The sequence below is a fragment of the Mesoplodon mirus genome (assembly GCF_964341445.2).
Source record: "Mesoplodon mirus genome assembly, chromosome: 11".
In the NCBI taxonomy this organism is placed as follows: Eukaryota; Metazoa; Chordata; class Mammalia; order Artiodactyla; family Ziphiidae; genus Mesoplodon; species Mesoplodon mirus.
In genome coordinates, this window is record NC_138987.1 from 55493988 (window position 1) to 55520962 (window position 26975).

Sequence of the window (26975 nt, forward strand, 5' to 3'; positions counted from 1 at the left end):
GAGAAGATAGCTGGCTGGGTCCTTGGCTCTATTGCAGGGAAGGAAAGGAGAGCACAGGGAGGTGGCTTGGGCCTATTGCATGACCCTGGTGCTTAAATCTTACCTTTATCTCAAGCCAAAGTACTTTAACGATCTTGTTAAAACACAAATAAGATCTGTCCCTGCTCAAAATCCCTCAAAAGCAATCCATTTGCACTTAGAAATTCACCTGCCTTAAAGTAAGAATACCAAGCCCTGGGAATTCCCCAGCGGTCCAAGTGGTTAGAACTCGACACTTTCACTGCCGAGGGCCCAGATTCAATCCCTGGTCTGGAAACTAAGATTCCACAAGCCTCGAGGCGCTGCCAAAAAAAAAAAAAAAAAGTTCCTCAGGGGTTACCAAATGGTGGCCTCTGGGCTGCATTAGACATGCTGTGTTTTGTTTGGCTCACAGAATCTTTAATAAATTTGAACAAATATGCCCTTGTCAGCCCAGCTGTGCATTTGATTTTGTGACCTGTGAGCTAGCACTGCTTCAACTTGGCATCATCTTCATCCTGACCTTTGGTCAGTTCTTGGTGGACCCTGAGAAGCTCTTTCCTTCCCCAGGGCTCTGCACTTGCTGTTTCCTCTGCCTGGAAGAGCTCTCCCCTTCCCCTGCTTCTTCCCTATTCACTTTTGGTTGGCTCTGGTCTCCTTCAGGTTTGAGCTTAAATGTTACCCCACTGCCTTATCTAAAGCAACCTATTTTTGTAATTTCATTTATCACAAGTTGCCATAATTTAATTTGTTTGCATTTGTTTGTTTCCCCCGTATAGGCTCCTAAAGGAAAATAATCATATTTGTTTTGAATGTGGTTACTTCCTTAGCTCTTAGCCCCATGCCTAATTCATGTAGGTGCTCAAATATTGGTAAATGTAGTGAGAAAGATGGCAGGCATTGCTAATTATCAGAAGAGCTGGGTTCTGGTTCTAGCACTGTCATCCTGGGCTATGCTTGATCTCATTTGCAAAACTAGAACACCCTTAAGATTACTTCCAAATCTATGAATCTAATGCTCACGGTCCTTTACAGTTTACAAGGTGCTGTGACATCACCCAAGTCACAGACTATTACATCTGATTCTTTCAACAGTTGGCTAACATAAACTCTGCTTAGAGACTTATCGTCATCCAGAATGTACAACTGAAGTGAACTTTAAGAGGCAAAATATCAATAAACAAATAAACTGGAAACCTCATAGTATAAGACAAACTTGAGCTCAGAACTGAGAGAAAGAATCTAGAAGACTTCCCTTGAGAAAGTAGTTTTGAACCCAGCAGCAATCTGATTTATTTGCCCACAGGTCCTTGAGTCCTTGTTTACAAATCCATTGGAAGCACAATAACTTTTTTCCATTGCCTGTGTTTAGAATTGGTGAAAGCTTTTGTTTACTAAATTACCACTCAGAACACTATGCAAAAAGACACTACACATTCTCTTTTTAAACTTACCAAATCTCGTAAAGTTGCAGGATACAAAATTAATGCACAGAAATCCCTTGCATTCCTATACACTAACAACGAAAGATCAGAAAGAAAAATTAAGGAAACAATCCCATTCACCATTGCAACAAAAAGAATAAAATACCCAGGAATAAACCTACCTAAGGAGGTAAAAGACCTGTACTCAGAAAACTATAAGACCCTGATGAAAGAAATCAAAGATGACACAAACAGATGGAGAGATATACCATGTTCTTGGATTGGAAGAATCAATATTGTGAAAATGACTATACTACCCAAAGCAATCTACAAATTCAATGCAATCCCTATCAAATGGCATTTTTTACAAAACTAGAACAAAAAAATCTTAAAATTTGTATAGAGACACAAAAGACCCCGAATAGCCAAAGCAGTCTTGAGGGAAAAAAATGGAGCTGGAGGAATCAGACTCCCTGACTTCAGACTATACTACAAAGCTACAGTAATCAAGACAATATGGTACTGGCACATAAACAGAAATATAGATCAATGGAACAGGATAGAAAGCCCAGAGATAAACCCACACACCTATGGTCAACTAATCTATGACAAAGGAGGCAAGGATATATGATGGAGAAAAGACAGTGTCTTCAATAAGTGGTGCTGGGAAAACTGGACAGCTACATGTAAAAGAATGAAATTAGAACACTCCTTAACACCATACACAAAAATAAACTCAAAATGGATTAAAGACCTAAATGCAAGACTGGACACTATAAAACTCTTAGAGGAAAACATAGGAAGAACACTCTTTGACATAAATCACAGCAAGATCTTTTTTGACCCACCTCCTAGAGTAATGGAAATAAAAATAAAAATACACAAATGGGAACTAATGAAACTTAAAAGCTTTTGCACAGCAAAGGAAACTATAAACAAGATGAAAAGACAACCCGCAGAATAGGAGAAAATATTTGCCAACGAATCAACGGACAAAGGATTAATCTCCAAAATATATAAACAGCTCATGCAGCTCAATATTAAAAAAACAAACAACCCAATCAAAAAAATGGGCAGAAGACCTAAATAGACATTTCTCCAAAGAAGACATACAGATGGCCAAGAGGCACATGAAAAGCTGCTCAACATCACTAATTATTAGAGAAATGCAAATCAAAACTACAATGAGGTATCACCTCACACCAGTTAGAATGGGCATCATCAGAAAATCTACAAATAACAAATGCTGTAGAGGGTGTGGAGAAAAGGGAACCCTCTTGCACTGTTGTTGGGAATGTAAATTAATACAGCCACTATGGAGAACAGTATGGAGGTTCCTTAAAAAACTAAAAATAGAATTACCATATAATCCAGCAATCCCACTACTGGGCATATACCCAGAGAAAACCATAATTCAAAAAGACACATGCGGGCCTCCCTGGTGGCGCAGTGGTTGAGAATCCGCCTGCCGATGCAGGGGATACGGGTTCGTGCCCCGGTCTGGGAGGATCCCATATGCCGCGGAGCGGCTGGGCCCGTGAGCCATGGCCGCTGAGCCTGCGCATCCGGAGCCTGTGCTCCGCAACGGGAGAGGCCACAACAGTGAGAGGCCCGCGTACTGAAAAAAAAAAAAAAAAAAAAAAAAAAAGACACATGCACCCCAATGTTCACTGCAGCACTATTTACAATAGCCAGGTCATGGAAGCAACCTAAATGCCCATCAACAGATGAATGGATAAAGAAGATGTAGTACATATATATACAATGAAATATTACTCAGCCATAAAAAGGAACAAAATTGGGTCATTTGTAGAGATGTGGATGGACCTAGAGACTGTCATACAGAGCACAGTAAGTCAGAAATAGAAAAACAAATATTGCATATTAATGCATATATGTGGAATCTAGAAAAATGGTACAGATGAACCGGTTTGCAAGGCAGAAATAGAGACACAGATGTAGAGAACAAACGTATGGACACCAAGGGGAGATGGTGGTGGTGGTGGTGGTGGTGGTGGGATGAATTGAGAGACTGGGACTGACATGTATACACTAATATGTATAAAATAGATAACTAATAACCTGCTGTATAAAAAATAAATTAAATTAAAAAAGACAATCTGGTTAACAAAATAGATTGAAATCAATCTGAATAAGTAAATAATAATAATAATAATAATAATAATAAACTTACCAAATCTCCCTTTGTCCAAATCCTATCTACTTCCAAGCCTCAACCCAAATATCTTTTCTTCCATCTTTTCTTGAAGGGATCTCCCCCTTTTCTAAACTCCCGAAGCAATGTCCAGTTGTATAGTTCAGTGACCAGTTAGACATATATGCACTGTCTCGGACCATTCATTACCTTGAGATGTTATTTAAATCTTTTGTGTTGTTTAACTTTACCTCCATTTATGTGTTTTCTCCTTTCCTCTCCCCTTAGAGAGTTGGAAACCTGTATTTGGCTTCTAATTCACCCCTTTCATTCCAACACCAGTTCTTAACCCAGTGCAGTTCTCCCAGTGAACACTTGAAACAATGTTTGTGAATTTGACCTGTCCAGGAGATAAATTACCTATTCTTAGTAGGGAAGGGGCCATCTTGACTGTGGAGAGTAAATTTCAATGTCCTCAAGCAACACAGGGAAGGGAACTAATCCAGACTGAGCCTCCTCTAAGTGCTAAGCATTAACAGATACTTTACAAAGATTAGTTTATTTGGTGTCACAAGAATCCTACAAAATAGACTTTATTTTTTTTAATAGATGAGGAAACAGTTCAAAGAGATTAAGTATCTTGTACAAGGACCTACAATAGTAAGTTGTGTAACTGGGATTTGAACTTGGTCTCCCTGACTCCAAAGCCTCCTTTTTTCCCAATATTCTGCAGTTGCCTCTTAGTAGATATACACCCCTAGTTCTGTATTCCCTTCATTACTCTACTGCTTAGATACTTAGTGTAATAGAAGGCTAAACTTGAACTTCAGTATCCTCAAGAACCCTGGTACCTTCCATTTGTATCTAGAGGGCTCACTGTTCTGCTCCTTCCTGTGGAGCTACCTTTGAGCTTCCAAATGATGAAGACTTATTGCTGAACAGCACTTTGAGAGGAGCAGACAGAAGGCCCAGGGCCACCCATCCCAGAGGTGACTGGGATGGGAGAGGGACAGAAAGGGGCATTAGGAAAAGTTGCTCTTTTCTTTAAATGAATACTTCAAAAACTTTTCATTCAGATTATAGGTTATTTTCATTTTCTCTTTGCTTACCTACAAGTCCTAATTTTCCCACAGAAAACACAATAAATACGGAAAAATTCCTGCTCACTCTAAGAATACCATGGACTGAATATGTCCCCCCAAAATTTATATGTTAAAACTCTAACCCTCAATGTGATGTATTAGGAGGTGAGGTCTTTGGGAGGTAATCAGGTTTAGATGAGGTCAAGAGATACAGCCCTCATGATGGGATTATCTTTTTTCTTTTTTTGGTGGGGGGCACTGCTGCAGGATCACCCACCAGGGCTTGAACCCATGCCCCCTGCATTGGGAGTGTGGAGTCTTAAACACTGGACCATGAGGGAAGTCCTGGGATTATCATCTTTATAAGAAGAGGAAGGGAGTAAAGATTTTCTTCTTCTCTACATGAGGATGCAGCAAGAAGACCGCCAGCCATCTGCAAGCCAGGAAGAGGGCTCTCACTTGACACTGAATCTGCTAGCACCTTGATCGTGGATTTACCAGTCTCCAAATCTTTGAGAAATAAGTGTTTGTTGTTTACACTATCTGATCTATGGTATTTTGTTATAGCAGTCCAAACTAAGACAGGCTATAAACCTTCTCCCTTATCTCTGATGGAAATTGGACTAACTCCTAGAAAGAGACCAGCAACTTTGGAATTGCCCTCTTGTCTAGGTTGCCAGGGAAGCTGGAAAACCAGAGGTTCCCATTAGGCAAAGGCCTCTCTGGGTCTGAGAACCTTTGTTGTTTTTGTTGTTGGCAGGGGTGAGGGAAAGGGTTTAAGAAACATGTTTTGAGAGATTCTGTTCCTTTGTTCCTACCTATCTCTGACTTCTCCAAAAATACTTGAGAGAATAGTCATAATTAAAGATTGGCTTGAGACACCAGAAAAATTTGTGAAATCTTAGACTCTGGGAATCCTAGAAGGATACTAGAAGTCTTCAGTTCTGCCTGTTTGTCCTTCATGACATGGATGGCGCTGTGGTCCATAGTTGGGCCCAGCTAATTATTACAAAGTGAGCTGCAGTGTTCTTCCTCATCCTTTACTGTGCTCTCTGGGTTTTAAGGAATGAGTCTGCTGCCATTTCTGGACAGCAACTCTTCATGGGTTTCTCTTGTAATCTAAACATCCTCATTTCTCTGAGTTGCTTTACCCAGTACCCCTTGCCATTCTACTTACCCCTTGGAGGAAACTCGCTTGTCTGTCCGCATCCTTCTTGAGGTGCCCAGAACTGGGTAACAATTTGCATAGTAGGGTGACCAGTGAAGAGGATAGTGGGAACGCTCACTTGCCTAGCTTTACACAGTGTTGTATAGAAGGAATGTCTAAGGTGACATCAGCCTGTTCTGGCAGCTGGGTCACACCTTCACTCATGGCACACATGCATTTGATCAATGTGAGCCAGTAGAAGTTCCTGCATGCTAGTATCATGAGACATTAGAGCTGAGACCTTAAAGCTGGGCCAGAGAGAGGCTGAAGGACTTTTTTTTTTTTTTAATGTTTATTTGGCTGCCCTGAGTCTAAGTTGCATCATGTGGGATCTTTGTTGAAGCATGTGGGGTCTTTTAGTTGCGGCATGCAAACTCTTATTTGTGGCATGTGGGATCTACTTCTCTGACCAGGGATCAAACCCAGGCCCCCTGCATTGGGAGCATGCTGTCTTAGCCACTGGACCACCAGGGAAGTCCCTGAAGGATATTATTTATGAAGAACCTTTAGAACAGAACAGCAGCTTTCCCCTTCTACCTCCATTTGATATCACTGTCCACCCTATAGTGTCTTCCTGAGGCATCTTAGATCTTTGGGCCTGAGGAAAAAAGGAAGGTAGCATAGGGACAGTCACCTCTAGCTTTCAGAGTTAAAAGTATGAATCTGCTTTTGCTCAAAATTAATTCTTAGACTATGAAAATATATAATGGAGAATCTGACCTAGTCTTACCTAGCCTTCAAGGCCTTGAATAGGAGACACTTGGGATTTCATCATCAAAGGAAGGGAGTATGAGTTGACTGGGCAAAAGTGGTGGGATGAGTTATGGTTGTAAAAGGTATTATAGGCAGAGAGAAGAGAAGAGCGTTCGAAGGCCCCAGGAATGAGGTGATGGGCTTGATTCCATCACTGCTGGACACAGTAACATATAGCAGGCTGTCAGTTGGGAGATGGGTTGGTCAGTTGAGGGATGGGTGGGTGGGGTAGGGTATTTATTTTGGCAGAGAGGAAGAAGCTGCCCCTGAAACACAGTGATATCAGTATCTACATGATGGTGTTCACGTCATCAGGTGGTTATTAATTTTGTATCAGTATTGAGTTCAGTTTGATCTGGCAACATGCTCCTCCATTATTACATGTTGACCCCAAGGCCATATTTTTAAACTCATTCCACCCTGGGAAGCACCCTAGAGGCAGGAGCTGAAGTCAAGAGCTCCAACAGTGTGGGGATTCCTGTGGCTGACAGATTCACAGTGACCTAGCAGGAAGCTCAGCTGCCTCCAGGAATGGACAGAACAAAAAGTGACAAGCCCTTGAATGCCAGGAATGCCAGGTCAGTCACTTCCTGTTTGTGGTGTATCTTTTAGGCTCAGCTCCAAAGTGACAGGGAGAGCAGAGTTCACAAATCTGAGCTTGACTTTTCTGGGCAGAGAACTCCTTGTCAGTGGTGCCATCTGCAGGGCATTAAGGAATTTGCCAGGAATTTGATGGGACTGGGAGGGGAAAATGGCATATCTCTCCTCTCTCCCTCAAACTCTTAATCTGAGCATGTCCCTAAATCATAGCCCTGGTCCTCCATAGGGCTAAAAGACCCCTATTTCTTGTGACTTTTTGGCAGGCAATATTTAAGGAACCTGGTCCTACAAGGTAGGACCAGGGCTGTGGTGTCACTTCCCTTCTCCCCTACCAACTGAATCTGTCCTCTGTAAAAAATGAAGAAGTGGGCTCCTCCCATTTTAAGGTCACCTCAGTGAGGTTGAGAATGCTGGGTTGTGAAGGCACTTAAGCATTATATTATGGTGTTAAAATTTTGTAAAATGTGGACTTCCCTAGTGGCGCAGTGGTTAAGAATCTGCCTGCCAATGCAGGTGACATGGGTTCCAGCCCTGGTCTGGGAAGAGCCCACATGCCACGGAGCAGCTAAGCCTGTGCACCACACCTACTGAGCCTGTGCTCTAGAGCCTGAAAGCCACAACTACTGAACCCGCATGCCACAACTACTGAAGCTCACGCGCCTAGAGCCTGTGCTCCGCACCAAGAGAAGCCACCGCAATGAGAAGCCTGCGCACCACAACGAAGAGCAGCCCCTGCTCGACACAACTAGAGAAAGCCCACACATAGCAAGCAATGAAGACCCAATGCAGCCAAAAATAAATAAATAATTATAAATTAATTAAAAAAATTTTTAAAATGTGGGTGGGTATAAATTGAAGCTGTTGATGTTGTTAAGGTTAATAATCATTATTATCAGTATCATCACCCTCGCCATCTCTAAGTAAACCCTTCTTGGGCTTTATTTATTTCTACTTCTCTTCTAAATAAATGGTTCATTCTTCCTTGGCAGTGGCTCTGGTGTCCTGCTGAGCAGAGCTGTCAGGTCCTGGGGTACCCTGCCCCTCACTTCCCAAGCTTGGACACACAACTCTAAACTTACAAGTCCTTCCAGACTTGATTGCCCTATTTGCCACCCCTCAACTCCCCACACGCCTGGAGAAAGACAGGATGGAACTCTAGAGTGCAAAAGGGGAAATAGGCCCGGAAGGTTCAGAGAGCCCCACTAGTGACAGAACAAGGAATCAAGTGTCTCAGTCAATCTGTTTCCAAGGCCTCTCTACCCTGAGGCTCAATTTCTCAGAGGGTGCTAAAAGACACTTGGGCCTGGAAAGAAAGTGAATGTGTTTTACAAACCCCTAGAGCTTGCTGTTTATATTAAAAAGAGCAATCTGGCTTAAGAGTGAAATAAATTATCATTATTTATTTTTACTTCCATTAAAGCACTCTGTGAGCCCTAAACCTTACCAGGCACTGTGATTGCTGCTGGGGCAGAGATGTAGATAATAAGACTCCCAATCCCCCCACCAAAGGAATGCTTGATGGCATTTCCTGGTTGCCTCAGCATTTCAGTATAGCCATTTCCCACCTCCATGTCCCACACTTAGTATCTCATAGTACCAAAGGCTTTGACTACTAGTACCTGCTAGTTATCATCTTGACCTATAAGATTGGGAACAGAGGGGACAGAGGGAAATACTGAATTTGAGCAGCAAGTCAGATCTACAACCAAATAACTGGGTATAAGGGGGACTGGATAGTTTAGGAGTGTAGATAGGAGGTGTCTGTTCTAAAAAGCAACCAAAGACACTGAAATTGGGAGTTTGAATTGTAGAAAATGGAAAATCCCTTCCCTCTAAACTATACGTTTCCTCTTTTAAAAAATGAAATATTTCAAGCATACAGGAAAAAAGGCTAATATAATTGGTACTCTATTTGATAGAAACATTAACCCTTAGGGTTTTGTATATAACTCCCACGGATCCTTGCCTATCATTGTATAGTTTCCTCCCACATTGAATAGGACTGACGTGTAACGAATAGGATATTGTAGAAATGAGTGTGACTTTCGAGGTTAGGTCATAAGACTTTGTGGTATTCAATTTACCTTCTCTTAGCTCACTCTGGGGGAAGACTGCTCCCATGTCGTGAGGACACTCAAGCAGCCTTATGGAGAGGTCCACGTGGAGAAGAACTAAGGCCACCTGCGAACAACCAGCACCAACTTGCCAGGCATGTGAGTGAACCACCTTGGAAATGAAACCTCCAGCTCCAATCAAGCATTCAGATAACTGCACCCTCGGTCAACATCTATACTGAAACCTTATGAGAAATCCTGAGTCACAACCATCCAGCTAAGGTGCTCCTGAATTCCTGACCCTCAAAAACTGCATGAGGTTTTATATATAAAAATATAGTTTTTTCTTTTTCATACATACATTAAGCCACAAAGTTTTTGGGCAATAGATAACGGCATTGCAAACACCTATGTACCTACCACCCATCAGTCGTAACGCTTTATTTACTACAGATCTTTTCTTAAAAATACAAACACCCCTCCCCCCAAACAAAAACAAAAAATAAAACATTATAGTTGAAACCCTGGCTTCTTCTCTATCCTGCCCCTGCCTTGCGCCTCAGAACTCCAAAAAAAAAGCACCATGGCACACTGGATACCTAGTGTGTGCTTTTCCTGAAAAACTCTTCTATTTTCATTTCCCAGGCTCCAGCCTAGTTATCTTTCCCTCTTATATTGCAGAAAAGAACAGCGACTTTCCAAAGGTTCTTTAGTCATCTCTCAAGATGGTCTTTCTCCGAGAGTCCAACAGTAACTCAAAATCCTATCTGCATTTGGTCACTAATTCCATTAGGGTTCCCCTCAGTGCTTTAAAGCCCTGGGATCTACCTTCCCCTGGGACCTGTGGTATCTGGCTATATGGGTGTTGCTGTGCCACCCAACTGAGCTTTCTCTCTGAAATGTCTATAGACTGATTTTTTCGGTTGAGGACAGCTATTTTTTAAGCCTATAGGATTTATGGACTAGGGAAAAAACTGATAAAATTTTGGTCTTCTCTACTCTTAAACCAAAACATCAATATCTTCAGACCTTAATAATCCCTGTGCTTCCTGAATTTGAAATGTACATCTTCTTGGAGGCAAATGAGATGCAGAGGATTTAACCTATCTCTACAGTCAACTTTAGATGTAGCCAAACTATATACCAGAAAGAATGTAAACTACGCCAAGTGCTATAAATTGTAAACTTTTATCCTAACCTTTGCAAATGTTGCCATTTCATCCCTTGTAAAGCAGCCACTCAGCCGCTTTCCCACACATGCACGTAGCTTACTCCCCATTTTTTTTTTCTATACTAGGATTTTTGATCACTAGCATTCTGATGCTGCAACTTTTCTTCTCCCATCCTCCCTACAGGTGGGAAACAGCTTTTACATCTTCCTGCTCAAATATTCTCCAGCCTGATGTTTACCTGTTCAAGGGTCACTAAGATTTTTTTGTTCCACTGATAGGTAAGCAGGCCTCTTTAAACAGCAGTATTTGTAGCATATTAAAAACGACTTCCCATACCTAACTTGTAATTACCCAGTAACTTCAAGATCTAGATTAGCAAAATCACTCTCATCTGAATTTACATTTTCTCAAGCCCCCTGACCTGGATTTCAAAACTGGTTGATCTAAGAGTGGATGTATCTGTAACTGATTCACTTTGCTATACACCTGAAACACAACATTGTAAATAAACTATACTCCAATAAAAATTAAAAAAAATTAGGTTGTACATCTGAAAACAAAAAATCTTGGTTAAGGTGAAGTTAACAGATCAGTTTCAGAATCCAGCTCTTCCGTTTTTCCAGACCAATGTGCTCCTTCCCCCCCGACCCCAGAGATTTCTAGAGTGAAATCCTTGATGTTACCACCCTGTTGCAGACTTTCAGGTGTAGGAGTGGTAGCACATCTTGAATTGGAGAAACCAATTTAGAAGCACAGAACTTTCTTTCTTAAAGCCTTTACTTTTCAGACATGACAAAAATCTTACAGGTACACATGGAAAAGCAATACATGATCACAGTTGAAAATGAAGACAATCTAGTCAGAAAGCTTTTACTCCTGTCAGCTAATGTTGAAGCTGAAGTTCTGCATGACATGCTGCAGGGCTGAAAGGAATGGAATTAGTATTCTTCTCCTTCTTCCTCTCCCTCTCCTTCAACAGAATCCACACCAACCTCTTCATAATCCTTCTCAAGGGCAGCCATGTCCTCACGGGCCTCAGAAAACTCTCCTTCCTCCATGCCCTCACCCACGTACCAGTGAACAAAGGCACGCTTGGCATACATCAGGTCAAACTTGTGGTCCAGGCGAGCCCAGGCCTCAGCGATGGCTGTGGTGTTGCTCAGCATGCACACAGCTCGCTGTACTTTGGCCAGGTCTCCACCAGGTACCACAGTGGGAGGCTGGTAATTAATGCCAACTTTGAAGCCAGTGGGGCACCAGTCCACAAACTGGATGCTGCGCTTGGTCTTGATGGTGGCAATGGCAGCATTGACATCTTTGGGAACCACATCGCCACGGTACAACAGGCAGCAAGCCATGTATTTACCATGGCGAGGGTCGCATTTCACCATCTGGTTGGCTGGCTCAAAGCAAGCATTGGTGATCTCTGCTACAGAAAGCTGTTCATGGTAGGCTTTCTCAGCAGAGATGACAGGGGCATATGTGGCCAGAGGGAAGTGGATACGAGGATAGGGCACCAGGTTGGTCTGGAATTCTGTCAGATCAACATTCAGGGCTCCATCAAATCGCAGGGAAGCGGTGATGGAGGACACAATCTGGCTAATAAGGCGGTTAAGATTCGTGTAAGTTGGGCGCTCAATATCAAGGTTTCTACGACAGATGTCATAGATGGCCTCATTGTCTACCATGAAGGCACAATCAGAGTGCTCCAGGGTGGTGTGGGTAGTGAGGATGGAGTTGTAGGGCTCAACTACAGCTGTGGAAACCTGAGGGGCTGGGTAAATGGAGAACTCCAGCTTGGACTTCTTGCCATAATCGACAGAGAGACGTTCCATCAGCAGGGAGGTGAACCCGGAACCAGTTCCCCCGCCAAAGCTGTGGAAAACCAAGAAGCCCTGAAGACCTGTGCACTGGTCAGCCTGTTACAAAAGAGGAACAGAAAAAACATAGTTATTGCTCTTTGTGATACCATCATAGTAATGATAATAAATATTTTCACTTTTCATATTAATTCCAAAGATTTAGATCATATTTTGACAAGAAACAGTTTTTTAAAAAATGTAGACCTTCCTTAAATTACTCAGCATTTCTTTATTAAAAATATCTTTATTAATATTTATAAAATGACATCAAATAGTTCATATTTTAATTGAACTTAAAAAAAAACTTTAAAGGAATAATTAACCTCACTCTATTACATTTCAATTCTGTGTTTGAAAAAAAGACTATATTTCAAATATCTCCCTTAGACTCATTAATTTACTTTATTCTTGAGAATAAACATACCAGTTTCCGAATTCGGTCCAAGACGAGGTCAATGATCTCCTTGCCAATGGTGTAGTGACCTCGGGCATAGTTATTGGCAGCATCTTCCTTGCCTGTGATGAGCTGCTCAGGGTGGAAGAGCTGGCGGTAGGTGCCAGTGCGAACTTCATCTGGAAAGGGAAAACGAAGCAGCCACCCATCACTAACAACCTGCACAAGTCTGCTCGACCCCAGGGCATCAGTGGAGCCCCCAGGACACACCTCCTGTCCCAGACCTCCGGGATCTCATTGGGGTTACTGAGGTCAACTCACCAATGACCGTGGGTTCCAGGTCTACAAACACTGCCCTGGGCACATGTTTGCCAGCGCCTGTCTCACTGAAGAAGGTGTTGAAGGAGTCATCTCCTCCCCCAATAGTCTTGTCACTTGGCATCTGGCCATCAGGCTGGATGCCGTGTTCCAGGCAGTAGAGCTCCCAGCAGGCATTGCCGATCTGGACACCAGCCTGGCCAACGTGGATGGAGATGCACTCACGCTGTGAGAGGGAGGAAAAAAAAAACCATAAAAAACCAATTAGTGGGGCTTTCCTCGTGGCGCAGTGGTTGAGAGTCCGCCTGCGATGCAGGGGACATGGGTTCGTGCCCCGGTCCGGGAAGATCCCACACATGCCGCGGAGTGGCTGGGCCCGTGAGCCATGGCCGCTGAGCCTGCGCTCCGCAACGGGAGAGGCCGGCGTACCGCAAAACAACAACAACAAAAAAAAAACCCAATTAGTGGTGACTGTGAAGCAGAACAAAATGTTTATGGAAACTTAATCTTACAAATTTCCTTTCAAAACGAATTACAGTGTAATGCTTTTTTTCTTAATCTAGGGGAGAAGGGCTATACTTTTGATCTCCATTAGTTTTAATTAATTTCCTTTTCCCCTCTAAATTGGGAAGGCCTCTTTCCAGACCAAGAAAAGACCTTAGTCATTGCTTCCTCCTTTGGAGGATCAAGATAGGGAGGAGGTCATCCATCTAGCGCTCAGGCCCCAGAATTCCATTTTAGAGTAGGTGGCCAGATTTCTGGGCAGCTCCCAACACAGGAACCACGTGGCCAGAACAGTGCAGAGGAAATGTCTGGCTGCAGGGACGAGGGGTGGGGCTCTGCGGCAAAGGATGAATGAGCAATTCCGGGTGCGCGCGCCCGCGCCCTCCCCCCACGCCGCGGTTCGTGGAGCTGCGCAGCTGCAGAGGCTCTCAACAGCCACGTCTGCAGAGGCGCAGCCATGCCCAACCATCCTCCGCTTCCCGTAGGCACCGAGTTCAGTCCAGCACCTCCACATGTGTCACGACGCAGCAGGGGATTATCGGCGGCCCAGATCTGGACCAAGATCCGATTTCCGTTCCCTCAAAACCCCTCACCGCTACCACCTGCTCCCACACGCATTCCTAACACAGCAGAGAGCAGGGAGGGACAGATGGCCTCTACAGGCTGTTGGGAGCTAGCTGCCCTAATACACTGGCGTAGCGCAGTACACCGATAAGGAGTCCTTCCCCACATTCATCTTACTGTTTTTATTTTTTAAAAGGAAGAACTCGGGGTAACAGGAGACACGCCCTCCAGCCATAGACGTGCAGCGCCGCAGCGCGCGTGCGCACTGCAGTGGCGGGCTCCCGTCCACTCCCTGGCGGGAAGGTAACGGCCGCGCATGCGCTTTTGTATCCAGCTCCTTCCCGCCTCCGCTTTTCGTGCTGAGGAGGAAGTGAGGGCGGGGAGAGCCGCGCGCGCGCTCGCCAAAGGCTGGGGGGAAGAGGGGGATGGGAACGCGCGGGAAAAGAATGCAGCCTTGAGGGCACCACGCCCAGGAGTTAAGGGCTAAATGAGAGCCCCAACCACGGTGAAGGAGAGAGTGTCCCGCCATCCCCTTCCAGAGTCCCAGAAAAAAAGGCGGTGGGCTCCCTCCGTTCCCTCTTCCCGGGCCCCAGCGGTTCTCCACAAACGGGATTTATCTACTCTCATCCTCGGCCCTCGCCTCGCTCTTCGCCCTCCAAATGAACAGCGGTGGCGCCAGCCCTCTCTAGCTAGAGGCCCTCCGCGCTCCCCCGGTCTCGCTTTTCCCCGTTTTCCCGAGCGAGGCCGGCAGTACACTTACCATGGTGGCTACGGGTCAGCAGGCGCAGGCAAGAGGAGTAGACACCGGGTCCCGGTTACCGTCCTCGACAAGCTAAGAGTCGAGGTAAGTAACGCACTGAGGCGGGGGTGGTGCGGGAGCCACTTAAGTAACGGTCCGGGGAGGGGCTGGCGGGCACAGGCGGTGCCATAGCCGCAGGCCCCTCCCCCGGCCCGGCGTACCCACTCGGCGCCCGGCTCGGCCGCCGCAGAGGCGGGCTCCTGGCCCCGAGCCCTTCCCCGCGCCGGGCGTGCGGGGCGGGGTCCGCCGCGCCTGCGGGCCGCGAGCTCCGGTGCTGCAGTCTTTGGCGCATGACCGCCAGGGCCTGGGCGGGGGCGGGGGTGGGGGTGGGGATGGGGGATGGGGGATGGGGCGCAGGTTCGGAAGAAACCAACATGGGAATGGGGGCTCGATTGCTTTAATTTGGACGAATCCTAAGATTGAAGAAGTCCACACAGTTTTAAAGATGAAGCACCATGAAATGGAGAAACTTCTGGTCCAGATAGCTCAGCTGATTATTTTCACGTTGTCACCATTTGTCAATGAGTTTTGTTTTTCTCTTCCCAGTTCCTTTAAAGGCAGTACAGAAAGCATTTACCTGATAATGTGGAGGAGCAAGGTTTTAAAAAAAATAGTTCTATTTGGTTTACTTGTTATTTAAACTAAAGCTACCAAACAGTATTTCAGTCATTCAAAGAGTGAGCACCTAAGCACTGAATGTCTAAGCTGTTAAAAGGGTAAGGTAGGCCCCATTTTTAGACCTAAGCCAACCAACTTTATGAAACAGCTCTAGGGTCTTTTAGAAAGAGGGATTTAAAGACACACTTCAAATTTGGTAGCTGAATTGAAGGAGTAAGGACAGAAACTTGGGGAGGGAGGAAACTTTGATTCTGAAAGGTATTTAGGAAGTAGGGATTCCTTGTGCTATTTAGAGTTTTGTAAAACTTTTTTAAATTGAAGCATAATTGACAAACAATGTTACATTACTTTCAAGTGTACAACACAGTGATTTTACATTTATATGCATTGTTACCCTCAAAAATAAAGCAACCAGTTATTTTACCAGCAAGGTGGGTTTATTCAGGAATAGCAGAGAATCACAATTTGGGACAAGCAAGCAATGGGGAATCATAGGCAAATCCAGAGAACAAAGGAGAGTGACTTGCTTTTATTAGATTTTAGGAGGAAATTGGGGGGGGACCGTTTGAAGAGAAGTTCTCTGGAGAAGAATGAGAGTTCAAGATTGTGGCAGTTTCTCTCTGGCTGCAAGTGGTGGTTAGAGTGTTGTTGCTGAAGCTGGGAGGGATCTTCCTTCCTTCTTTTAAAAGCAGGAGGTGAAATTCCTATGTGGAAATGTCCTCCCTTGTACCAGAAGAAAAGTAACATTCTTATCTCCCTTCTTCCTGCGGATTATGCAGACTGCAACTGGTGCTACCTGTATTGAGAGTCCCCCCTTAGGGCTTCCTGACCCCATTTAAAATGAAGTTTCCTTTATTTATGTTTACATTTACCCCTTTTGATCAAGACCTTCCCTTAAAAGGGGCTTCCCTGGTGGCGCAGTGGTTAAGAACCCGCCTGCCAATGCAGGGGACATGGGTTCAAGCCCTGGTCCAGGAAGATCCCACATGCTGCAGAGCGACTAAGCCTGTGTGCCACAACTACTGAGCCTGCGCTCTGGAGACTGTGATCCACAACTACTGAAGCCTGCGCGCCTAGAGCCCGTGCTCCGCAACAAGAAAAGCCACCGCAAAGAAAAACCCGTGCACCACAATGAAGAGTAGCCCCCGCTTGCTGCAACTAGAGAAAGCCTGCGCACAGCAAGGAAGACCCAATGCAGCCAAAATTAAATAAAATAAAAATTAAAAATTAATAAATTTAAAAAAACCCAACTCTATATCTAAGGTCTTAAGCATTGGAGATCATCTTGAAGTGTTGAGCTAAGTTGGGTAAGTCATTTCTACAAACATTTAACAGGCAACAGGCACAAAGCTTAAAAATGATTATGTGAAGCATAATTTAAATTAATATAAGTTCAGTTTGTATGATGGTTCTAAGCCAGGAGCCCACACCTGAAGGTAATCAGCTAAATAGGTCAAAAGACCAGGCAAGGGCCATCAGGTGGAAGTTGTAACCAATGGGCTTGTTCCCTGATTTTGTGTAACTGAGTTTCTGTTTTTCCAGAGGCACTTAGCTATGCGCAACAGGTGGTATTTGCTGTCGTACAAATGCCTCCTTGCTCAGCGAGTTGATAATCAAAGGCCATGCAGTTATCCAAAATTACTTTAGTCAACAAGTCAAGTGGTCATTGTTGGGTTGCTATTTCTTTGGCTGTGGAATCAGCTAGCACTCCTGATGTTCAGGAGAGATCTCTGATCATGCATTTCATTGGCACTTATTCTGACCCAAAGGAGAAAGGTTCTCCCTATGGAGGCATACTTGGAGTCATGTATGCCTCCTTGAAGTTCTTGTTTAAGGTGACCATGGAGGCTTAATGGGGTGGAACAATGGGAAGCTTCAAAAATCTTACTTTGTAGCTGTCATCAAGGAACAACAGGTGAAATTAGCAGTAGCACTTGGGAAAAGTGAAAAAAAATTCATTACAGTATGGACTAAAGGTTCACTATTGTTGTGAACAGATCAAGGTTTCTGGTGGCAAACCCAACAATTAGATAAGTTTTCCCCTTTTGTAATAGACTGAGAAATACAGATAAGAGCATTTCTTCCCAAGAAAAAGAGGGAAAGGATAAGGTAGGAAGTAACAGTGGGAAATGGTATACAGGCCTGGTCTGGTCATCTTGGGAAAGCTGTCTCCTTCAGCTGTCATCTGCTTCAGTTCCTGGTCAGTTTGATTCAGAGGTCTCCAGTGCTTGTACAGGCCTGGATGTCAGTTGGAGCCTTCTTTAGCCGTGAAATGTGTACCCAAAGCTTGGGTCTCAAGTTTGGCCATTCACCTGTGTAGTGAGGAGGACCTATTATAGTCCCTTCCAAGGAGATTTAAGGGCAATTGTTGTTTTTATTGATTTGAAATCAGAAGGGTGAGAGAAATTGGAAACGTTAGTTTGGAGATTTGTAGTCAGATATATGATGAAACTAGAAGAGTTTAGGATCCAGTCCAGCTCAGGTGTATAACCTTAAAGATAATTAGCAGGACAAGAATCTAGTATCTACAAAGGTGCAAACAATTTCTCTCTTCATAATTATCCTCCTTTTTGTCAAAGATAATCATAGCAAAACTAATTTTGTTGTATTAAATTTGGCCTGATTATTTACATAAACACAGCGAGAATAGTGATTGATCATATAAGCTCTTTTTAAGCTTATCTTGTTGGAAGCTTGAAAGCAAGATACTAGGCCAATTTTTACAAGTAGTTCCTTAAAACTGTCTGATTATTTCTGAGTCTATGTATATCTCTCTTGAGTATGATAAGCTAGTCAAAGCCTTGGTAAAATAGCCAATATTTCCAATTGTTTTCTGTTACAAGGAGAGTAGAATCTTATTGAACTTATGCAAATACATATATTGTGATTAACAATAAGAATAATATGAGTCTCTGAATTCTGGAGGGATCAGGAAGGGAAAAAAAAGATATATATTTGATCTTTGCTTACAAAGATATCTTTTACCAAATTGCTGTAAGTCATAGACGCTTAAGAGAAAAAGTTTCCTTAAATCTGGAAAAATAAAACATTAGAGAAACAGCATAAGAAGTCAAAATTTATAATCATCCTCATAGGTTCATTTAGTCTCCTGTAATTAATTCTTGTTGATCTTGATCTTGGGTTAGCAACTTTATGAATCAATCAGTTTGCCATTAAAGTCTTAGAAATTTTTATCCAGTTCAGTGTTATGATCTTAAAGTTATCAGAAACCTGCATTCCAGGGACTTCCCTGGCGGTCCAGTGGTTAAGACTCTGCACTTCCACTTCAGGGGGCATGGGTTTGATCCCTGGGTGGGGGAGCTATGCACGGCCAAAAACAAAACAAAACAAAACAAGAAACCCTGCATTCTAGAGTACTTGTCAAGGTCTTTCCCATGAATCTCTTTGAAGATGAAATTCCTTCAGGTTGTGGGAACATTTTTGCAAAGCATCAGAGTAAAGCAATTGGTATCTATAAATGATAAAAGACTTAAAAATAGCAAAAGTTAAAGATCTAAGAGTTCATTATAATGCAGTTGGCAAGAGAATTTGGTTATTTCTGTGACATACAACATTTAAAGATAATAGCTGAAATTACAAATGATAATGTTATACCAGGACATATCAGATTCTCAGGAATGTCATATGAAACGTATACCTATACAGATATAATGTAAAGAAGGCTTAGTATTATTTCTTTTTTTCTTTTTTTTAAAAATTTATTTATTTAATTTATTTATTTTTGGCTGAGTTGGATCTTCGCTGCTGCACGCGGGCTTTCTCTAGTTGCGGTGAGCAGGGGCTACTCTTCGTTGTGGCGCATGGGCTTTGTTGTTCCATGGCATGTGGGATCTTCCTGGACCAGGGATCGAACCCATGTCCCCTGCATCAGCACGTGGACTCTCAACCACTGCGCCACCAGGGAAGCCTGCACTGGCTTATTTAAATCGAAACTTTTTGGTGAGATAGCCAGGAGGCGAAATGTGAGGAGTATAAAAGAACTAAGTTCTCAACTAATATGGTGAAAAGTAAATAGGTAATGTCTAAAATTGATAAATCAAGACATAGCTGCATAGACACTTTATTTAGAAATAAGCAGGTTAATTCCAAGGGAAATGGTTAGATGAATTGCGGGTAATTGCCTCTGGTGAACAGGTCTAGAGTAGAGGAGGAATGATACAGGAAAACCATTGTTTTAAAATAACAGTACTAGATTTGTGGTTTTTGTAAATTGTTTATTGAAATATAACATATATGTAACAACCTACATACAGAAAAGGGTACAACTCATAAAAGTACAGCTTGATAAATTAACCTAAAGTGAACAAACCTGTGTAAATTAGCGACCGGATCAAGAATGTTTCATTTTTAAACCATGTACATATATTCTTTGACAGATATTTAAAATTAATAATACTAAAGAGTTAAGATATCAGGAGAGATAAAAATGCTTTTGATAATACTGCTTTTGAAAATACTACTAAAATCTGGAGCAGTGCTGTTCAATATGGTAACCTCTAACTACATGTGGCTATTGAACACCTGAAATGTGACTAGTCTGACTGAGGAACTGAACATTTTATTTTTGTAAATTTTAATTTATTTAATTTTTTTCAGTGCTTTTTCAATTTTTATTTTATATTGGAATGTAGTTGATCTACAGTGTTGTGTTAGTTTCAGGTGTACAGCAAAGTGATTCAGTTATACATATACATATGTATTCTTTTTCAGATTCTCTTCCCATATAGGTTATTACAGAGTATATTGAATAGAGTTCCCTGTGCTATACAGTGGGTCCTTGTTGATTATCTATTTTATATACAGTAGTGTGTATATGTTAATCCCAGCCTCTTAATTTATCCCTCCCTCCCACCTTTCCCCTTTGGTAACCATAAGTTTGTTTTCTATGTCTGTGAGTCTGTTTCTGTTTTGTAAGTAAGTTCATTTGTGTCATTTTTTAAGCTTCCACGTGTAAGTGATACCATATGATATTTGTCTTTCTCTGTCTGACTTACTTCACTTAGTATGATAATCTCTAGGTCCATCCATGTTGCTGCAAATGGCATTATTTCATTCTTTTTTATGGCTGAGTAATATTCCATTGTATATATGTACCATATCTTCTTTATCCATCCATCTGTTGATGGACATTTAAGTTGCTTCCACGTCTTGGCTATTGTAAATAGTGCTGCAATGAACATTGGCATGCATGTATCTTTCTGAATTATGGTTTTCCCTGGATATATGCCCAGCGGTGGGATTGCTAGATCATATGACAGCTCTATTTTTAGTTTTTTAAGGAACCTCCATACTGTTCTCCATAGTGGCTGTACCAATTTACGTTCCCACCAACAGTGTAGGAAGTTTCCCTTTTCTCCACACCCTTTCCAGCATTTATTATTGTTTGTAGACTTTTTGATGATGGCTGTTCTGAGAGGTGTGAGGTGATGCCTCACTGTAGTCTTGTTTTTTGGGGTTTTTTTTTGCGGTATGCAGGCCTCTCACTGTTGTGGCCTCTCCCGTTGCGGAGCACAGGCCCCAGACGCACAGGCTCAGTGGCCATGGCTTACAGGCCTAGCCGCTCCGTGGCATGTGGGATCTTCCCGGACCAGGGCACGAACCCGTGTCCCCTGCATTGGCAGGTGGACTCTCAACCACTGCGCCACCAGGGAAGCCCCTCATTGTAGTTTTGATTTGAACTTCTCTAATAATTAGCAATGTTGAGCATCTTTTCATGTGCTTTTTGGCTATCTGTATGTCTTCTTTGGAGAAATGTCTATTTAGATCTTCTGCCCATTTTTTGTTATTTTTTAAAAATATTTATTTATTTATTTAGGCTGTGCTGGGTCTTAGTTGCAGCATGCGGGATCTTTGTTGCAGCGTGTTTAGTTGCGGCATGTGGACTCTTAGTTGTGGCACATGGTCTTTTTCTTAGTTGCGGCATGTGGACTTCTTAGTCACAGCATGCAGACTTCTTAGCTGCGGCATGCAGACTCATAGTTGCTACATGCATGTGGGATCTAGTTCCCTGACCAGGGATCGAACCTGGGCCCCCTGCATTGGGAGCGTGGATTTCTACCCACCCACCCACCAGGGAAGTCCCCTTTTTTTGTTGTTGTTGATATTGAGCTGCACGAGCTGTTGTGTATTTTGGAGATTAGTCCCTTGTTGGTCACGTTGTTTGCAAGTATTTTCTCCCATTCTGTGGGTTGTCTTTTTGTTTTGTTTATGGTTTCCTTTGCTGTGCAAAAGCTTTTAAGTTTAATTAGGTCCTATTTGTTTATTTTTGTTTTTTATTTTCATTACTCTAGGAGGTAGATCCAAAAAGATATTGCTGTGTTTAATGTCAAAGAGTGTTCTGCCTATGTTTTCCTCTAAGAGTTTTATAGTATCCACTCTTACATTTAGGTCTTTAATCCACTTTGAGTTTACTTTTGTGTGTGGTGTTAGAGAATGTTCTAATTTCATTCTTTTACATGTAGCTGTCCAGTTTTCCCAGAACCACTTATTGAAGAGACTGTCTTTCTCCATTGTATATTCTAATTAATTTAAATTTAAATAGTCACGTGTAGTGGCTACCATATTACACAGTGAACATCTAGAGACTTGAGTATTTAAAGTTTCTATACAGAGAAGAAAGGAAAGCTCAACTTCCTCAGGTTAAATGAGAACTGGTAACAAGGCATTTTGAAAGTAATGAAAATAAAGTACCAATAACAATTAAAGAGGATTAAGGAGAATATTTAAGTAGAGATTAACCATGATCTGAATTTATGTATATGAACTATAGTCTATAAGAAAGGAGTACAGATTCAGAAAATAATTTAAAAATTGAGAAAATAAATTACTACAGTATTTACAAAGGAAATACTTTTTTTTTTTTTTTGGCCGCGCAGTATGGCATGCGAGATCTTAGTTCCTAACCAGGGATCGAACCCATGCTCCCTGCAGTGGAAGCGCGGAGCCCTAACCACTGGACTGCCAGGGAATTACCACAAAGGAAATACTTAATAGGCTGATGTTTACCCTGTGAAAAGAAAACGAAATCTCAATATTGACTGGTAAGATTTGTGGTGATTGAAAAAAACTTCCTTCTGCTTTTCTATATTTAGCAAAATTTCTTTAATCCAAATGCATTAGTTTTTAAAAATTTTTTATAATTTATTTATTTATTTATTTAATTTATTTTTGGCTGCATTGGGTCTTTGTTGCTGTGCACGGGCTTTCTCTAGTTGTGGTGAGCGGGGGCTACTCTTCGTTGCGGTGTGCAGGCTTCTCATTGTGGTGGCTTCTCTTGTTGCGGAGCACGGGCCTAGGTGCGTGGGCTTCAGTAGTTGTAGCACGTGGGCTCAGTAGTTGTGGCTCGCGGGCTTAGTTGCTCCGTGGCATGTGGGATCTTCCCAGACCAGGGCTCGAACTCGCATCCCCTGCATTAGCAGGCGGATTCTTAACCACTGCGCCACCAGGGAAGCCCAGTACAATTGATTTTTAGTTATTGATTTTGTACCTAGCAACAACCTTGCCAAATTCTTAAATTCTAATAGCTTAAGTGAACATTTTGGGGGAAATTTTTACATTATATAAGCATTCTGTAAGTTTTTTTCTGACACTAAATACATGGTGTTTTCCACATCAATTCTCTCTTTTTTTCTTTCTTTCACTCTTTTTTAGATTCTGTTCCCATACAGTCTATTACAGAGTATTGAGTAGAGTTCCCTGTGCGATACAGTAGGTCCTTATTAGTTATCTATTTTATATATAGTAGTGTATATATCCACATCAGTTCTCTAATTCTTTGACACCAACTGGAAGTTCAACAAGTCATTTCAATTCTGATACCAGCTATATGGAGTTCTTGCAGACTCTCCTGGTTAAGGACTCAATCACACAGACTGTCATTGCTTCAGGTGTCGGTCACAAGTCCCAGTTTGCCATCTGTACTTCTGACCCACAGGCTATGAATTCAGGGGTTTCCATGACCCTTTCAGGTTCAATAATTTGATAGAAGGATTCATGGAATTCAGGAAAACACTTTACTTATATTTGCCAGTTTATTATAAAGGATATCTTGGGAAGAGCCAGAGGGAGATACCTAGGGCAAGGTGTGGGGGGAGGCATGCCCTTTCCTGGTACACCACTCTCCCAGTACTTTGATGTATTCACCAGCCCAGAAGTTCTCCAAACCCTTTCATTTAGTTTTTATGGAGATTTTATTACATAGGCATGATTGATTAAATCATTGTCCATTGGTGATTGAACTCAATAGCCAGTCCTTCTCCTCTCCCTGGAGGTGAGGTGTGACCGAAAGTTTCTGCCCTCTAATCTTGGTTTGGTCTTTCAATGGACCAACCCCGATCCTAAAGCTATCTATTACCACCCCCCACCCCATTATCTTATTAGCATACAAAAGACATTCTTCTTACTCAAGATATTCCAAGGACTTTAGGAGTTCTGTGCCAAGAAATGAGAGACAAAAACCAAATACTTACTTTTTATTATACCACAACCATTTAATTTGCATTTACATTTATTCTTTTGCATTCCTTATTCCTCTTACTTGCTTTTCTTGATTTACTCACTGGGACCTTCATTAGAATGATCAAAGAAGTGGTGATAATGAGCATTTTCCCCATGTTCCTGCACTCAGAGGGAATGGTTTTAATGTTTCATCTTTAAGAATGATGTTTGCTGTAGTTTTTCTTATAGATGTCTTTTATCAGATTAAGGTTTCCTTAATTTGGTGAAAGTTTTATCATGAATGAATGTTGAAGTTTAGCAAATGCTTTTTCTGCATCTATTGAGATCCTCTGATTTTTCCTTTTACTCTGTTACTGTGGCAAGTTATACCGATTTGTTTCCAAAAGTTGAAATGACCTAGAATTGCTGTGATAAGTCAGACTGGTCACAATGTATCATATTTCAGAATATATTACTAGATTCAGTTTGCTAGTATTTGCATGGATATTTACATCAATGTTTATGTGTGAAATTGGTTGTAATTTTCCTTATATATTTTTATCTTTCAAATTTTGGTGTAAGAGTTTGATAGATTCATAAAGGAATGTGCCATCTCTATCTATTCTTTGGAAGAGTTGGTATAATATTGGAATATTTTTCCCTTAAAATTTGGTGCGTCTTGCTAGTAGAGCAGTCTGAGCCTGGATGGTGCTGGTGGTATTGTTATGGGAAGATGTTTTTTAAACTTCTTATCAGTTTCTTTAGTGGTTATGTGATTATTCAGATTTTTAATTTCTTCTTGAAGTTTTTTTCTCAGTTCATCTTTAAATACAAATCTATTGGATTAAATCTTCATAATATCCTAGTTTATCTTTTAAATGTGTATGACTTCTGTGGTGACAGCTCCTTTTCTTTTTTTTTTTTTTTAATTCTTATTTTTGGCTGCATTGGGTCTTCGTTGCTCTGCGCAGGCTTTCTCTAGTTGCAGCGAGTGGGTGCTACTCTTCGTTGAGGTGCGCGGGCTTCTCATTGCGGTGGCTTCTCTTGTTGCGGAGCATGGACTCTAGGCACGTGGTCTTCAGTAGTTGCAGCACATGGTCTCAGTAGTTGCCACACACGGGCCCTAGAGGGCATGGGCTTCAGCAGTGCCGCTCGTGGGCTCTAGAGCACAGGCTCAGTGGTTGTGGCGCACAGGCTCAGTGGTTGTGGCACACAGGCTTAGTTGCCCCGCAGCAGGTGGGATCTTCCCGGACCAGGGCTCAAATCTGTGTCCCCTGCATTGGCAGGCGGATTCTTAACCACTGCGCCACCAGGGAAGTCCCTACAGAAGGTGTCTTAATGCTGTTCTCTACTGTAGCTGTAGAATAAAATATTCTACTTAATAAACCCAAGTAGGGAAAAATCCCTGCATCTTATCACAGATGTAAAAAGCCATCCCAGAGGAACGATCATATTGGATCCCTGATGAGTATAGAGAATATGTTGTGCAGCACAATAGTGTTCCTTCAGGGAACATTAATTATAACTAATACTTCTGTCTAACAATGGATAATATTGCATTTAACATCATCAAATAACTATAAAACATTGTTGAAAGAAATTAAAGATGATCTAAATAAATGGAAAAATGTTTAAGTATCGGAAGACTTACTATTGTTAAATGGCAACATTCCCCAAATTGATATACAGATACAATACAATCCCTATCAAAACCCCCAGCTGGCTTCTTTGCAGAAATTAACAAACTGATCCTAAAATTTATATGAAAATTCAAGGGACCAAGAATAACCAAAAAAACTTGAAGAAAAACAAAGTTAGTGGACTCATATTCCCTGATTTCAAAGCTTTCTACAAAGCTACAATAATCAAGACTGTGTGGGACTTCCCTGGTAGCACAGTGGTTAAGAATCTGCCTGCCAATGCAGGGGACACAGGTTCAAGCCCTAGTCCGGGAAGATCCCACATGCCTCGGAGCAACTAAGCCTGTGTGCCACAACTACTGAGCCTGTGCTTTAGAGCCCACGAGCCTCAACTACTGAAGCCCGAGTGCCACAACTACTGAAGCCCGAGTGCCTAGAGCCCGTGCTCTGCAACGAGAGAAGCCACCTCAATGAGAAGCCCGCGCACCACAATGAAGAGTAGTCCCACTTGCCACAGCTAGAGAAAGCCCGCATGCAGCAACGAAGACCCAACGCAGCCAAAAATAAGTAAATTAATAATAAAAGACTGTGTGGTGCTGGCATAAGTATAGATATATGGAATAGAATTAAGAGTCCAGAAATAAACTTGCACATTTATAGTCAATTAATTTTTGACAAGGTTTCAAGATAATTCAATGAGGAAAAAATAGTCTTTTCAACATATATTGCTGGGCCAACTAGATATCTATACGTAAGGGAATAAAGTTAGATCCCTTCCTCACACATACACAAACGTGTATACATGCATTAACTCACATTGATCATAGACCTAGTGTAATAGATCAAACAATAAAGCTCTTAGAAGAAAATATAGAAGTAAATCTTAATGACCCTGGGTCAAAGCCTTCTTTGATATGACACCCCAAGCATAGGCAATTAAAAACTTCTGTGTTTCAAAGGACTCTATCAGGAAATAGTATGGGCACTTCCCCAGTGGGCCAGTGATGAAGACTCTGTGATCCCACTGCAGGGGGCGCAGGTTCGATCCCTGGTTGGGGAACTAAGATCCCACATGCTGCGTGGCCAAAAAAAAAAATTATGTATTTAATATTATCCATTTTATTCATTCTCACATAATGGGATAAAATATTTGCAAATTATAAGATATTCATATCTAGAACATGGAAAGAATTCTTACAACTCAATAATAAAAGACAAATAATCCAATTAAAAAATGGGTAAAGAATCTGAATATACATTTCTCCAAAGAAGATATACAAATGGCCAATGAGTACATGAAAAGGTGCTCAACATCATTAACCATCAGGGAAGTGTAAATCAAAATCCCAGTGAG

At 42.1% G+C, this 26975-nt stretch overlaps 1 protein-coding gene across 1 annotated transcript; it reads right to left on the reverse strand.

Moving 5' to 3' along the window:
* Nucleotides 1-11224: 11224 nt before the first annotated feature.
* On the reverse strand, nt 11225-15025 carry TUBA1B (tubulin alpha 1b). The gene is made up of 4 exons (XM_082636060.1): nt 14868-15025; nt 13043-13265; nt 12752-12900; nt 11225-12384 (listed from the first exon to the last, which is right to left on the reverse strand). Exons 1-4 carry the CDS (start codon nt 14868-14870, stop codon nt 11404-11406), a joined length of 1356 nt encoding a protein of 451 aa, XP_082492186.1. The 5' UTR covers nt 14871-15025; the 3' UTR covers nt 11225-11403.
* Nucleotides 15026-26975: the final 11950 nt, after the last annotated feature.

Bases quoted from the DNA above. Each gene is read 5' to 3' on its own strand.
- TUBA1B (XM_082636060.1), bottom strand. The intron at 12,901-13,042 runs GTGAGTTGACCT...TTCCCTTTCCAG, and splicing joins CCTGGAACCCACGGTCATTG to ATGAAGTTCGCACTGGCACC. The intron at 12,385-12,751 runs GTATGTTTATTC...CTTTTGTAACAG, and splicing joins TGGACCGAATTCGGAAACTG to GCTGACCAGTGCACAGGTCT.